The sequence below is a fragment of the Syngnathus scovelli genome, chromosome 21, assembly GCF_024217435.2.
Source record: "Syngnathus scovelli strain Florida chromosome 21, RoL_Ssco_1.2, whole genome shotgun sequence".
NCBI classification, from domain to species: Eukaryota; Metazoa; Chordata; class Actinopteri; order Syngnathiformes; family Syngnathidae; genus Syngnathus; species Syngnathus scovelli.
This window is the reverse complement of record NC_090867.1, coordinates 2,757,982-2,771,476: the sequence shown is the minus strand read 5'-3', so window position 1 is coordinate 2,771,476 and position 13,495 is coordinate 2,757,982. Positions and strand designations below refer to the sequence as shown.

At 40.9% G+C, this 13,495-nt stretch overlaps 1 protein-coding gene across 1 annotated transcript; it reads right to left on the bottom strand.

Annotated features, from left to right (window-relative positions):
* Window positions 1-294: 294 nt before the first annotated feature.
* Window positions 295-4,152, bottom strand: LOC125991005 (uncharacterized). Its single transcript, XM_068649494.1, is given in 12 exon segments — window positions 295-970; window positions 1,040-1,145; window positions 1,283-1,403; window positions 1,485-1,537; window positions 1,539-1,593; window positions 2,286-2,428; window positions 2,508-2,568; window positions 2,640-2,695; window positions 2,861-2,943; window positions 3,028-3,076; window positions 3,155-3,195; window positions 3,781-4,152. Coding segments are annotated over 8 exon segments (702 nt in total). The 5' UTR covers window positions 2,689-2,695; window positions 2,861-2,943; window positions 3,028-3,076; window positions 3,155-3,195; window positions 3,781-4,152; the 3' UTR covers window positions 295-856.
* Window positions 4,153-13,495: the final 9,343 nt, after the last annotated feature.

Below are 13,495 nucleotides of genomic sequence, written 5' to 3'. Positions count from 1 at the left end.
GCTTCTTACTCCAGGCTGTTAGGATCCTGAACTCTCTCCCCCCTTCTGCGTAGCGTCCTGTACTTTTGCACTATATTCTGTCTGCTGTATGCACACTTGCTCCATTTTTGCTCCTCTTATTTATTATGTTATTTATTCATCAGTCTTATTTATTCATTGTTTGTGCCTTCTTGTTTTTATTTTTTGTTGTTTACCTGTATGTATCTTGTGTACTATGTCTTGTCACCGTGGGATAGTGGGAACGTAATTTTGATCTTTGTGTGTCTTGGCATGTGAAGAAATTGACAATAAAGCAGACGTTGACTTTGACTTTAATATGATGCCATTCGTACAAATCTGTCGCGGTGGCTCAACGTGGTTTGTTGGAGCAAAAGGGAAAAAGTCCACACGTATGCAGGCGCTATATCGCGGCGCCGTCGTCGTTTGCGTCGGGATCTTCCGGCTAGGCCGCCCACACTTGGACGCAGCCTTCGCTGGCGGTGAGGAGACGCGGCTGCGTTGGATGGAAGAACAACTTGACCACCGCCTTGCCCACAGGAAGCTTCAATGACAGCCAACCCTGATGCGCGCAGAGACCACAATGGGAACTGAGAATTCAAGTCCGTTCGAGTGCTATGCTTGCGAGTTTCTAAAACTGCGCACTGGCTAACGAGGAGGTGTTTACTTTTTGCATTTGAGCGCTTTTCGGAAGCATGGCCACTGGCTAGCGTTAACCCGGTCGCGTACATGCGCTCGCTACGAGCAATGGTTTTGCCATTGACCTCCACTAGGTCCCAGAAGTAGACGTGTCCGTCCTCGGAGCAGCTTAGCACATGAGTGTCTTTGCAGGACAGGCAGCATTCCAGCTTGTATCCCTTCATGGTGTGTCCCGTGTACCTGCGGCGCAACCGGGGGGATTTCGTTTTCGTATGCCTCCCCGACAAGATGACGGTGGCCTCCTCGTTGAACTGCACGCAATTGATTTTCTGCGCTGTGAAAGAGCAAAAGCAAAGGTCAAAGGAGAGGGGAAGAAGAAGAGGGAGGCGAGGCGGAGACGTACCGCGGCGTACCATCGAAATTTGCGAGCCACCTGACCCGTGGCCACGTCCCAAAGGATCACCGTCTTGTCGGAACTGCACGAGCAAATGTTGCTGTTGTCGAACGAGCTGCGCGCACAAACCAGATGAGAACAACCGAGGGCAGTTCAGCTGCATTTGCTCACGACGGCTTTTTGAGGATTTTTAATCGACGTGTGTTAACAATGAATATTAATGAGCACATTCATTGGCTGACGGTGACTCACCTGTCGGCATCCAGCACCTCAAACCCGTGGCCCCTGTAGGTCTTGAACAGCGTCCCTCGGCTGCCGCTCCACAGCTTGAGAGACTTGTCGCCGCCGCAGGAGAGCAGATACTGGCCATCCACTGATGGAATCATGAGAAATAGAACCATGTGACACCAAGGCGGTGAGCAAGAACAAACTGCGTTATAAATCCCATGATCACCATTGAAGCGCACCGCTCGGACGGCTCACTGCTGACAGTCGATGGCTCGGAGCGTAGTGAGGAAGCTGGGGGGTCTGAGGTTTGGGGAGAGGGAATGACATGGTGCCTCCTTGAAAAGGAAACACAGAAAAAGTCAAATGACAGTGTTGACAATAAAAATAAAAAAAAGTGTTGGTACAATAAAGCTGTGGAAAGAAAAGTTGCAATTTTGCTAAAAGGGGTCTTTTTTTTTATAGAAGTCTTAACTAACCACTTTATTTAATTATAAAAGAGACAATACGTAATCTTTTAAGAAAAAAAGGAAACGAAAATTTTTTGCAAGAAAATGTTTCATATTATCGAGAACATTCTATTTCTTGCAAAATTAAGCATCTTACACAAAGAATTTTTCTCGTTTAGGGCAAAAATATAAAACAAGACTGACAATTTTCAGAAAAAGAGCATTGTTTTTTTTCCAGGGGGTTGTAAGTTTCTGGGTCTAGATATTTTTCTATTTTGAGGACTTTAACCAAATTGACTTTAAAAAATATATACCTGGAATACTAATGACAGAATGCATAAAAACTGGCACTTTTTTTGGGGTATTTCAAAAATGTATGAAAATGAAAAATGCTGTGAATCAAAACTCGCAACATTGCACCTTAATAATGATTAATTAATAATAATAATGACACAGGAGGGATGAGTTCCCTCTGTCGCCTCCTTCATTCCTCCCCTCCCATCTTCCGTTCCTTGTCACACCCGTATTCTCTCCCTCTCGACAAGCGTGTGAAATGCTTGCAAAAAGTGCCACTCAAGTACCAGTAGTGAGTATCTGCTCGTTTTCGGCCATGTCCCATCGCTCCTCCTTCCTCCTGGTGCCGCTGACGATGACGTAGTCGCAGGCGGCCGGGTCCGTCTGTATCTCGATGTAGTTGACGCACAGGTGGCACTTCATACGGAACCTGTCAGGGAGGGATTTCAATTAGGGTTAAGCTTCATGATTACATTTATTTCATTAGCGTTGCGCCCCTTTGCACTCACCTGTAGATGGGCGTCGTACAGTAGTTGCCCACTTTCTTCTTCTCCGCATTGTACCGGACGCCTGAAGGACAATCCACCGTGAGGACGGACGGGGCCAGATCGTGAAAAAAAAAAGGTATAGCGCATACGTACCCATGCCGATGTGGTTCTTGCAGCCGTCACACCAAATGTTGTACAGCATTTCAAACCTGCAAACAGAAAGAAAAAAAAATCTATAACTTAGACTACGATGTGCTAAATGTGGGTGGTCGTTGAATCAAACGGAGGCTTCAGAGTCACGGATAATGCCTTTTAGGAACAATGCGAGGTGACCATATGAAGAGCATTTATGATGCCTTTGGGTATGGACAAACCTGATGATGAGGATGCCTTGGGATAGCTTCCTGGCCCGCTCCCGCAGGGCGTATGTTTTGTAGTAGCCATTGAGAGAGCCGTGCTGGAAAAGAGAAACAAACAAATGTCCAATCGATGCAACAAACAAAAAAAACAGAGTTAATAAAAACAACAACATCTTGTTCACCCGGATTAAAGTTCGTCGGGTAGTACTTGTTTGTTCCTTTTCGTTCTCCCTACAAGACAACATAAGAGAGTTTGTAGTGTTGGAAAATATCCACACTTGGCTGGAGCGTGACGCCCGCCCATCTCACCATGTTGACGACGACACCTCTGCACGGCTCACAGATTCAGTCTACGTTTAGAAAGAAAGGAAGGAAGGTCAATACTTGTGAGTCATAATGAGCCAGAAGGTTCCGAGACGGGAATGCTGGCTGGGGTGCACCTTTTGGGACAACCAACAGACTCAAAACATAATTTTAATCAGATGACAGAGACTCGTTACAATTATTGGGCGGCTAAAGAGTGTTTTTTGTTTTTTTTTTACTGTATATGAGAATAGCTATGATATTGTAGCGTTTCAATGAATCAGGCACGTCGTGTTTGGTAACTGGCTCTTTATTCCACGCAAAAAAGAGGAGTTCGAACATCCGCGCTCGGAGACAACAAAGTCAATTATTGTTGTGACTAAATGAGGAGTTTAGGATGGTAACAAGAATGATATTTAAAGCAACACCAATAAAACGTTTTGGCTGACATGTAACGTCAACACGGCGAGCAGTAAACAAACACGCTAACTGAATGTGATTGTGGCGCTAATGCGAGATTACTTTCGAGCCATAGGCCAACTTTTAAAGTCAAAAAGTCAAAGTCTGCTTTATTATCAATTCCTTCACTTCTTAAAGCTCGTTTAGGTGTAATATTAAGTTCAAATACTTACAAATGATGATGTAAACGACCAGCAGGCGCTAAGAGATGTTTTGTGAAACTGTTGAACGTTGCGGCTAACTAGCTTTAGCTAGCTTAATTCACACGATGTCCTCCAAACGTCACGAAAGGTTTCTTCAATAAGAGCAGGAAAAGAAAAGGAAAAAACGGCAGCTTTACTGGTGCGAAAGGGCTTTATACTACGAGTGAGTGAGCAATTCGTTAAAAAGAACGAATCTTTTCAGTGAACGAGAGATTCGTTCTTTTTTTCCTTTCATATATAACTTCAACCAGTAGGTGTCAGTAATGCCCATTGAAGCTGGTGCTACCTTAACGTAAAACAAAACGAAGAAGAAAATGATGTATTTTCCCGTTCACCAACGAACGAATCTGTGAGTGAACAAATCACTCATTGAGTGAATCACTCACTGAGTGATTCGCATTTCCAGTTCACCGCGAGAACGGATCAGTGCGGGAACGAATCCTGGCTTTCCCGTTCGCGAACGAGTCAATGAGTGAAATGCCTTCTTGTGCATCAATGGATCAGTTAGTGAATATGTTGCGTCTCCTGGCGTGAACTATGGAAGCCAGAATGTAGATTTACGATTTACTTATAGTAGGTTTTAAATAACATGTATGCATACGTATATATGCCTAAATATTGTTATCCAATATATCGACTGCAGTTTCACATTAGATTGCTGGTTTGAGACGTACTTTAATTATTATTATTTATTTATTTAATTTTAATAAACATTTAAGTTATAACTTGTCTGGTGTTTTATTCCTTGTTTTTATATTCGGGGGAGGGATTCATTGAACGATTCGTTTGAACGAATCTTTTGAGTGAACTGATTCTAAAGATTCAGTTCACCTAAAATAACTGGAATGCACATCACTAGCGGACGATGGATGAACTCTTGTCAGCGTCACGGTCACGCCGATCTGCCAATCATTCCTTTAACCCCGCCTGTCACACCCTCACTGCCCCACCCCAACAATCAGCACACCTGTCTCTGGCTTGTTTATTCGGCTATTTTAACGCTGCCAGCGGAGCCCTCCCTTGTCAGTCTCTCCCGTGATACTATCTAAAAGCTCACTGCGCCCTACCATCTGACTCCCATTGCTGACTTGTTTAGCTTGTTGTCCCGCCTTGTCTTGCCAGCCGCCTGCTCTGACCATTCACCCGTTAAACCACGCTCTCCTCGCCGCCCGTCTCCTGTTTGCGTGCTATGCCACTGTTAAATTAAGTATAAAAAAACCAAAACAATAAACTCAGCTGTTCTCTCGGCCCGTTGAAAGTATATAACAAGGAGAAATAATCAGTTATCCTTATAGATGGCGGGCCGAAGGCGATTAAAGTAAACTTGATTGATCTGCATCGAGGGAGTACACGATTCTTTGTGTGTGATATCTAGTTATCATATTAAGTCCAAAACAATTTGTTGGGAGCTAATTTTTGGTCATCCTTTTTCACAATCCTACATTGTAATAAAAATGGTCTCATTCATATCGTTGGACACCTCTAGCTGATAAACATTCGCATACGGGGATTAAGGACCCTCCCCCAATGTAAACAAGATGGAACTGCATGCTGTCTGCATTGCATCGGAAGAAAGTAAATACAATTCTAATAAAACTTTCAAGACTATGATCCGACTTGTGTAGTGTTTTCATTAAATTTTACGAAGATTGTTGAACCCTGGCATATTTCCTCTTGTATTTCGCAAACTGTATTCAGCCATACTGACGTTACTGAGCTTGCTTGCAATTAACCTCGATGGCTAACGTTAACGTGATATTAACGTTAGTGCTTGTAACGTTACTAGGTGGCGTATTTATTTATTTATTTATTTATTTATTTATTTATTTATTTATTTATTTATTTATTTATATTTGTTTGTTTGTTTGTTTGTTTGTTTAGTAGGTATTTACAATGGGAAAGATTGAAGATGGGGTGCTGCATGCATGCGTGCCATTCATGTAAAGAGCCTACTATAATAATTCCATTTTGTTAGGCTGCGGATTCTAGTTATTGATCTTGGAGGAATTGTGTGGAAGAGGATGAGGGATATTGGATGTGCCATGAAGAATGGATGGTGAAATATTGGCTTGGGGTTTGTTGGATTCTGTCCACAATTTAGGGAGCGCGTTATCTGTGCCTCACGGCAAAAGCCTTTGCCAATCACCTGTTATCCAATTTACTCACTGCGTGCTCGTTTGATTTCTTCAGATTTAGGAAAATGCAAAGACACTGAAGCAGAAATTAGACTTAGACAGATTGGTTGAGTTCAATCACAATTATTGTTCAAAAAGCTCTGTTTTCAGGAAAGTACAATACAGCGCTGGGCCCTTCAAGAGCGGAAAGTCTCCATTCAGAAAAGGCAAAGTCCAAGGTTGTTAGATCAGTTTTATATTCAGTAGCACATTGTGGGCTGGGATTGATGGGCGATGAGTCTTCGGGGTGGGGCAAGTTCGAAGGAGAGTCTGCTTCCATGGGAGTGGTGCTGGTTATGGGCGATTCGGTGTGTTGGTGGGGGGCTGTTGGTGTGTGTGTGTGTGTGGAGGGTGCTGTTGTCTTCCATCCCGTCTCTCGGCCTTGGCGATCATCTTTGGCCGAGTTCTCGGGTGGCTCCTTCTGGCACCCACTGGTTTTATCTCCACGTGACCTTCCTGTGAACATTCTTCTCCAATCTTGGACATACACTGTCGTACCGCATTCAACCGTATCTTTTCTTTGTTAGACAAACTATTTCCCTCTGTGCAGAGCGTTCAGTAGTAATCAAAAACTGGCGTCTAGCATTAGTCAAAACATAAGATACAATCAAGTACTGAACGGTCAAGACGACTCTGGCCGTGTCCATGATTCAGAGAAAAAACATCAGGCATGCATTCCACAGTTCCTTAAGGGTCATTAAGCTATTTAGGCAATATATCAAAAGTCATTTGTTATTTCAAAGTCCTCAGAAATATATATATCAGATCATAAAGTTATAAAAACCTTTCTCATCACCACTTATCAAAAATGTCTAGTTATGTCTTCTTTATTGATTTGGTGTGTAGGTATAATTATATGCTTCAAATGTTTCTTTTATTTATTTAATGTGTGAATATACTTGTCTGCTTATGTACTTTATTCAATGAGGTTTGAGCATATCTGTTTTTGTAGCGAGGCAGGACTTTTTGTATTTCTACCTCATTCCTTCAGGTTTGTGAATTTCTCGGGGACCGTGAATGTTTAGAATATTTGGCATGGGTATGTGGAGTGTGTTGGGAGTGGAATGAAGTGAATCAGATGAGTTACGTGGAAGTGGTTAAGCTAAAAAAAATAAATAAAAAAAATAAATAAATAAACAAATAAATAAATAAATAAATAAATAAATAAATAAATAAAAGGCAGAAGAAGTTGAATAATAAAGTCAAGGCAAGTCAAGTTTATTTATATAGCCCACAAGCAAGTCTCAAAGGGCTTCAAATGTACAAAAATTGCCAATTTAAAATACAGGAACAATAAGTGTGAGGGCCACAATGATGATCATGACAGCAAAAATATTTCTAATTGGTTTTGATAGGTACAAAGGGGGAATGTGGAAGAAGGTTTTCAAAACTTGTGATATAGCATGACTCCATTATCAAGAGTAAGCATTTCTTTTTAATTCTAAGAATTGGCATCAACAAAAATGAGAACAATAATCTTCAAGGTGATAGTGTAAGTGGCAGGAGGAAGCTGTGTATATTGTTTTTAAACATTATTTTTAGTATCATTATTTTTTTAGGAGGGTCAGTAATGCTTGTGAGGAGATGAATGAAGGAACAAGGGAACAGTAAAAGGGAGTGCTCTATACATTTTTGGTTCTTTGCCAGAGGTAGTTATTTGGAGGGATGAATTTAAACTGAAAGCAAAATGGAACTGTTTAGTGGAAGAAATATGGGAAGGTGAAAATATTGAAGTTACAGCTCAACACAAAGTGTCAAATAGTCTAAGTGTGAGATATGAGCAAACTAAATGGGGAGTTAAATCATGTTCCAGCATTATGCATATTGGCAAACGATGTGAGGACAGGAGACCAGACAATTAGATATTAATTTTGGATTTAAAATAATAAAAGGGAAATTTTAATTGAGGAGAAAATTTTGCGTAGGGAGGGTTCCTTTTACAATTTAATATTGTATGTTTTTGTGTGTGTGTTGTGGGATGACCGTTTGTCTGTAATGGTGTATGAATGTCAAGTCTGTGCTTGTGGTGTGGTGTTTGTGTATTGTGAATGGTTAAAGTGATTTAAAGTTGGGGTGATGTGATCACAGCAGAGGATAACATTCCTCTCACCTGAAAAATACAAAGATACTACAGATTTGAAAAAGCAAGATTGATCAGGGCTAATTTTGGACTAAATATGGGTTTAGGATTACTCTGGGGCACCATTGACAACAAAAGACTTCAATGGAGAAGGCCCATTTCAAGATTATGACCAGACGTGACTATACCAGCATTGACAATCAAGACTCTGAGCCAAGACAGTGTATGACAACAACTCTGGACTTACCTGACAGTGTGACGAAATGTATGTGACGGAATTTGTGATGACTTGCTTTGTTTTGATGTTTTACCTAATTGTATTGCAGCCTCTAACAGCAACCCAGGGAGCAGATTGTGCTTTATTTGTTAAACTCGTGTTTACTTTGCAGGTTGTCAACTGCAGTCTTGGAGAATTTTGTGTCATATCTGTGAACATGCATTAACAACTAACACCTTACTTTTCATAATGAGTTTGTAAATGTGATCATTTTCAGGACAGGCTCGGCAGGTTCCAGTTTTCAATTTCATACGTTTGACATGCGCCCGGGTGTGGATTATTTTTTGTTTATCATTATGAATTTAAATTTCATTTTTTGGTATTATGAATGTTTATTGTGCGGAGAGCTGCATGCACAGTTACAGGAGGGTGATGGCTTTTGTTCATACAGCCATGTGAGATGCTGCTAGTCGAGTTTCAGGGACTGAGAATTGGTGATTCCAGGCCAGGATGGCATCTGGAGGTACACCGAAGTCCAGCTGGCGATGGGTATGTTACTATGGGCATTGTTATTTTTACTTTTTAACCATAGTGACACATTTTTTAGAATGTGTCAAAAGGGGGAGGGAAAAAAACAAAACAAAAACAAAAGGGGGAATTGTGAGATTTTAAGTGTTTTCAGATTTGATGGTTTTTAAGTCTTCAACATGCTAGACGGAGGAGAAGAAGCAGCTCGGCAGAAATGAAGTGAATGGGAGACAACATCATGAAATAGAGCCAAAGCCTGAGGGACTTGAAGCGGCTCCACAGAGGGACGTGGGGTGCCAACAGAGGGACCCTGGTGGTATCAATGGTTTTGGTGACCTCAGTTAAACTGAGGTCAACAGAGGGAGTGAAGGAATGGGGTCGAAATACAAAAAGTCCTGCCTAGCTACAAAAACAGATATGCTCAAACCTCATTGAATAAAGTAAATAAGCAGACAAGTATATTCACATATTAAATCAATAAAAGAAACATTTTAAGCATATAATTATACCTACACACAAAATCAATAAAGAAGACATGACTAGACATTTTTGATAAGTGGTAATGAGAAAGGTTTTTATAACTTTATGATCTGATATATATATTTCTGAGCACTTTGAAATAAATGTTTTTTGATATATTGCCTGAATAGCTTAATGACCCTTAAGGAACTGTTTAATGCATGCCTGATGATTTTCTAAATCACGGACACTGCCAAAGTCGTCTAAAAATGTTTAGTACTTGATTGTATCTTTTGTTTTGACTAATGCTATAGACGCCAGTTTTCGATTACAACTGAACGTTCTGGACAGAGGGAAATATTTTGCCTAACAAAGAAAAGATATGGTTGAAAGCATGATTAAACTAAAAATATGATGACATAAGCAAGTACATGGAGTATCAAAAGAACAAACAAACAAAAACATGGTAAGTGGTGAGTACAAACTTTGCATAGTCAGGGAACATTAATAAATTGATGATGTCACAACCAAAAGCTAACATAATTCAACATTTTAAGCATATAATTATACCTACACACAAAATCAATAAAGAAGACATGACTAGACATTTTTGATAAGTGGTAATGAGAAAGGTTTTTATAACTTTATGATCTGATATATATATTTCTGAGCACTTTGAAATAAATGTTTTTTGATATATTGCCTGAATAGCTTAATGACCCTTAAGGAACTGTTTAATGCATGCCTGATGATTTTCTAAATCACGGACACTGCCAAAGTCGTCTAAAAATGTTTAGTACTTGATTGTATCTTTTGTTTTGACTAATGCTATAGACGCCAGTTTTCGATTACAACTGAACGTTCTGGACAGAGGGAAATATTTTGCCTAACAAAGAAAAGATATGGTTGAAAGCATGATTAAACTAAAAATATGATGACATAAGCAAGTACATGGAGTATCAAAAGAACAAACAAACAAAAACATGGTAAGTGGTGAGTACAAACTTTGCATAGTCAGGGAACATTAATAAATTGATGATGTCACAACCAAAAGCTCACATAATTCCGTACAAAATGACAAAATTGAAAGAATGATGAATGGATGAGGTGTGACAGTGTATGTGCAAGAATGGAGGAGAATGTTTACAGGAAGGTCACTTGGAGATAAAACCAGCAGGTGCCAGAGGGAGATCGTCAAGGCTGAAAGACGGAAAGGAAAACAACAGCCCCCACACATCGAATCGCCCATAATCAGCACCCAACCCCACGGAACCAGACTTTCTGCTCTTGAAGGGCCCAGCGCTGTATTGTACTTTCCCGAAAACAGAGCTTTCTTAACAAGAATTGTGATTGAACTCAACCAACCTGTGTAAGTCTAATTTCTGCTTCAGTGTCTTAGCATTTTCTTAAATCTGAAGAAATCAAACGAGCACGCAGTGAGTAAATTGGATAACAGGTGATTGGCAATGGCTTTTGCCGTGAGGCACAGATAACGCGCTTCCTAAATTGTGGGGAAAATCCAACAATCTGACTCCAAATTGCTATCAACACTTAACACGAGTTGCTTTAACCTAAACCACACACTGGTGCACCTAACAGTTTTGCGAGTTCGTTCTGTCAAAGAGAAGACCGGTAGATCAATCAGATCGAATTTACCAATTGTTTATTCCTGACAAAGCAAGCTAATACAGGCGCCTGAGTCCCGGGTCTCTCACACTAAAACTCGTGTGTTCTTGTGACCATCAAGAGACGACACATTCTTCCGGGTTGCCCAGTTATAAAGGAACACAATATGAATATTCAAACATGTAAAACATTGTGTGATGATTGGTCGATGGCCATCTCCTCCCCATGGGATGTCGTTGCTGAGTGCATCTGTTCTCGTGTTTGGGTCTTTCTCGTGAAGCTCGACCACAAGGACAGGCGTGTTATTCTCGTTTCTCACCTATATCGAGATGTTCTCGCCAGCTGCTCGTCTGTCCCGGTCTCGCTTAACCAATGATACATCCTGTTTGCACAACTCTTACAAGAAAACAACTTCGTGCAGTTGCCTGCACATTTCCTTCAACACTCATCATGTGATCATACAAGCACAGCCACTACTGGAGATTATATTGATGTGATTATATATAGGTCTAACGCAGCCTTAATAAAATATGTTTGCAAACTGCCAAAAGCACATTTCCCTTTAATTTTCAGAGACAAGTCGGGTCAAATTTATTAATTGTACATTGTAGTGGGCTAATTTAGATGTCCCAGAGAGTGCAGTAGAACAATTTGCTGTTAAAACATGCAACTTAAAAGTTATAAGCCCGATTCCAGATGTGAAAGCTAATGCAGGTTACCACAGAGAATGCTACGTGCAATTTGCAAACACACGGAACAGAGGCTGCCCGCAAGAGGAAGGAAAAAATGACAAAGACCGCAAAAGGTTCGTACCAAATTAGATTAGATCAGATTAAAATTTATTGCCAATGTACAGCACTAAGGGCGGCTCGGTGGCGCACTGGGTAGCACGTCCGCCTCACAGTTAGGAGGGTGCGGGTTCGATTCCACCTCCGGCCCTCCCTGTGTGGAGTTTGCATGTTCTCCCCGGGCCCGCGTGGGTTTTCTCCGGGCACTCCGGTTTCCTCCCACATTCCAAAAACATGCTTGGTAGGCCGATTGATCACTCCAAATTGTCCCTAGGTGTGAGTGTGAGTGCGATTGGTTGTCTGTCTCTGTGTGCCCTGCGATTGGCTGGCAACCAGTTCAGGGTGTCCCCCGCCTACTGCCCGATGACGGCTGGGATAGGCTCCAGCATGCCCGCGACCCCCGTGGGGACTAAGCGGTTCAGAAAATGGATGGATGGATGGATGTACAGCACTAATAAAATGCAGTGACAAGAACTTTGACATCCAACCAGAAGTGCAAAAAGTAAAAGTAAAGTGCAGAGTAAAAAGTAAAATAGTAAAATACTGAGCAGTAGGTACAGTGCAATCAGGTAATTATGAGGTGAGTTATACTATGCGGGATAATATACACAAGGGACGAGTACGGATATGACTAGCTAAGTATTTACAATAAGGTGCAGTAGAACAAATATTTGCAGGCGGTACTAGAATGCTAATTATAAATATTGGGTTATAAATATACAACATAGTGTCAGTATAACCAGATATGTACAAGCGGAGTAAGAGTGATGAATAAATACATAGGATAGGAATGCAGCAATTATATGCAGATATGGACAGTATATGCAGGTAATACAGGTGTTGTTGTGGTGGGGTTGTTGTGCTGCAGGGTTCGGAATGATAAGAGTTCAGGGGGATGACAGGGGTGTTGCGCTGCGGAGTTCAGGGCGATGACGACAGAGGGGAAAAAGCTTTTCCTCGGTCTACTCATCTTGACCCGAAGAGTCCGGTATTGCTTCCGAGGAAGGAAAAAGAGTAAACAGTCTGTGGTTGAGATGATAGGAGTCTTTGATGATGGACTTTACTTTAAACATATGGCACATGATTACTGTATTTTATTTTACTGGACTGGTCGTGAAATTTGCTCTGTTTTTTCTCTTAAGGAGAAAGCTCTGAATATCAAAGTCAAAGTCTGCTTTATTGTCAATTTCTTCACGTCAAGACACACAAAGAGATCGAAATTAAGTTTCCCACTATCCCGCGGTAACAAGACATATATACATACAAGTAAACAGCACAAAAAGGAAAAACAAGAAGGCACAAACAATAAACAAATACGAGCGATGAATAAATAATAAATAACAAACATAAATTAAAAAAAAAATAAGAGGAGCAAAAATAGAGCAAGTGTGCATACAGCAGACAGTCAGAATATAGCGCAAAAGTACAGGACGTTATGCAGTTATGCGTTATGGGTGTGAGAGATGTGTATTAATCCTGTAACATGGACATAGCATCTTAATCCTGTAACATGGGCACAGCATGTATGAGTCAAGGTCAGATCTAGTCTCGAATAGACAGGAATCAACAGAATGTTGATTTTGTGATGTGTAACTACAGTGCAGGGGTGTCCAGCTCAATCTTTGATCTTGCAAGATTACGATAGACCCCTCAGGCTAGGTTAGATCAGATTAGGCCCGGAAGATATCTGTAGTGTTGTCCAAGGTTGAGCATCTGGGGAAACAGAAAAACAACCAATACATTTTGGAGCATTGCTACTACAATACATAAAGTTAGTCATCCATTATCTCTCTATCTAACCCCTAAAAATGAC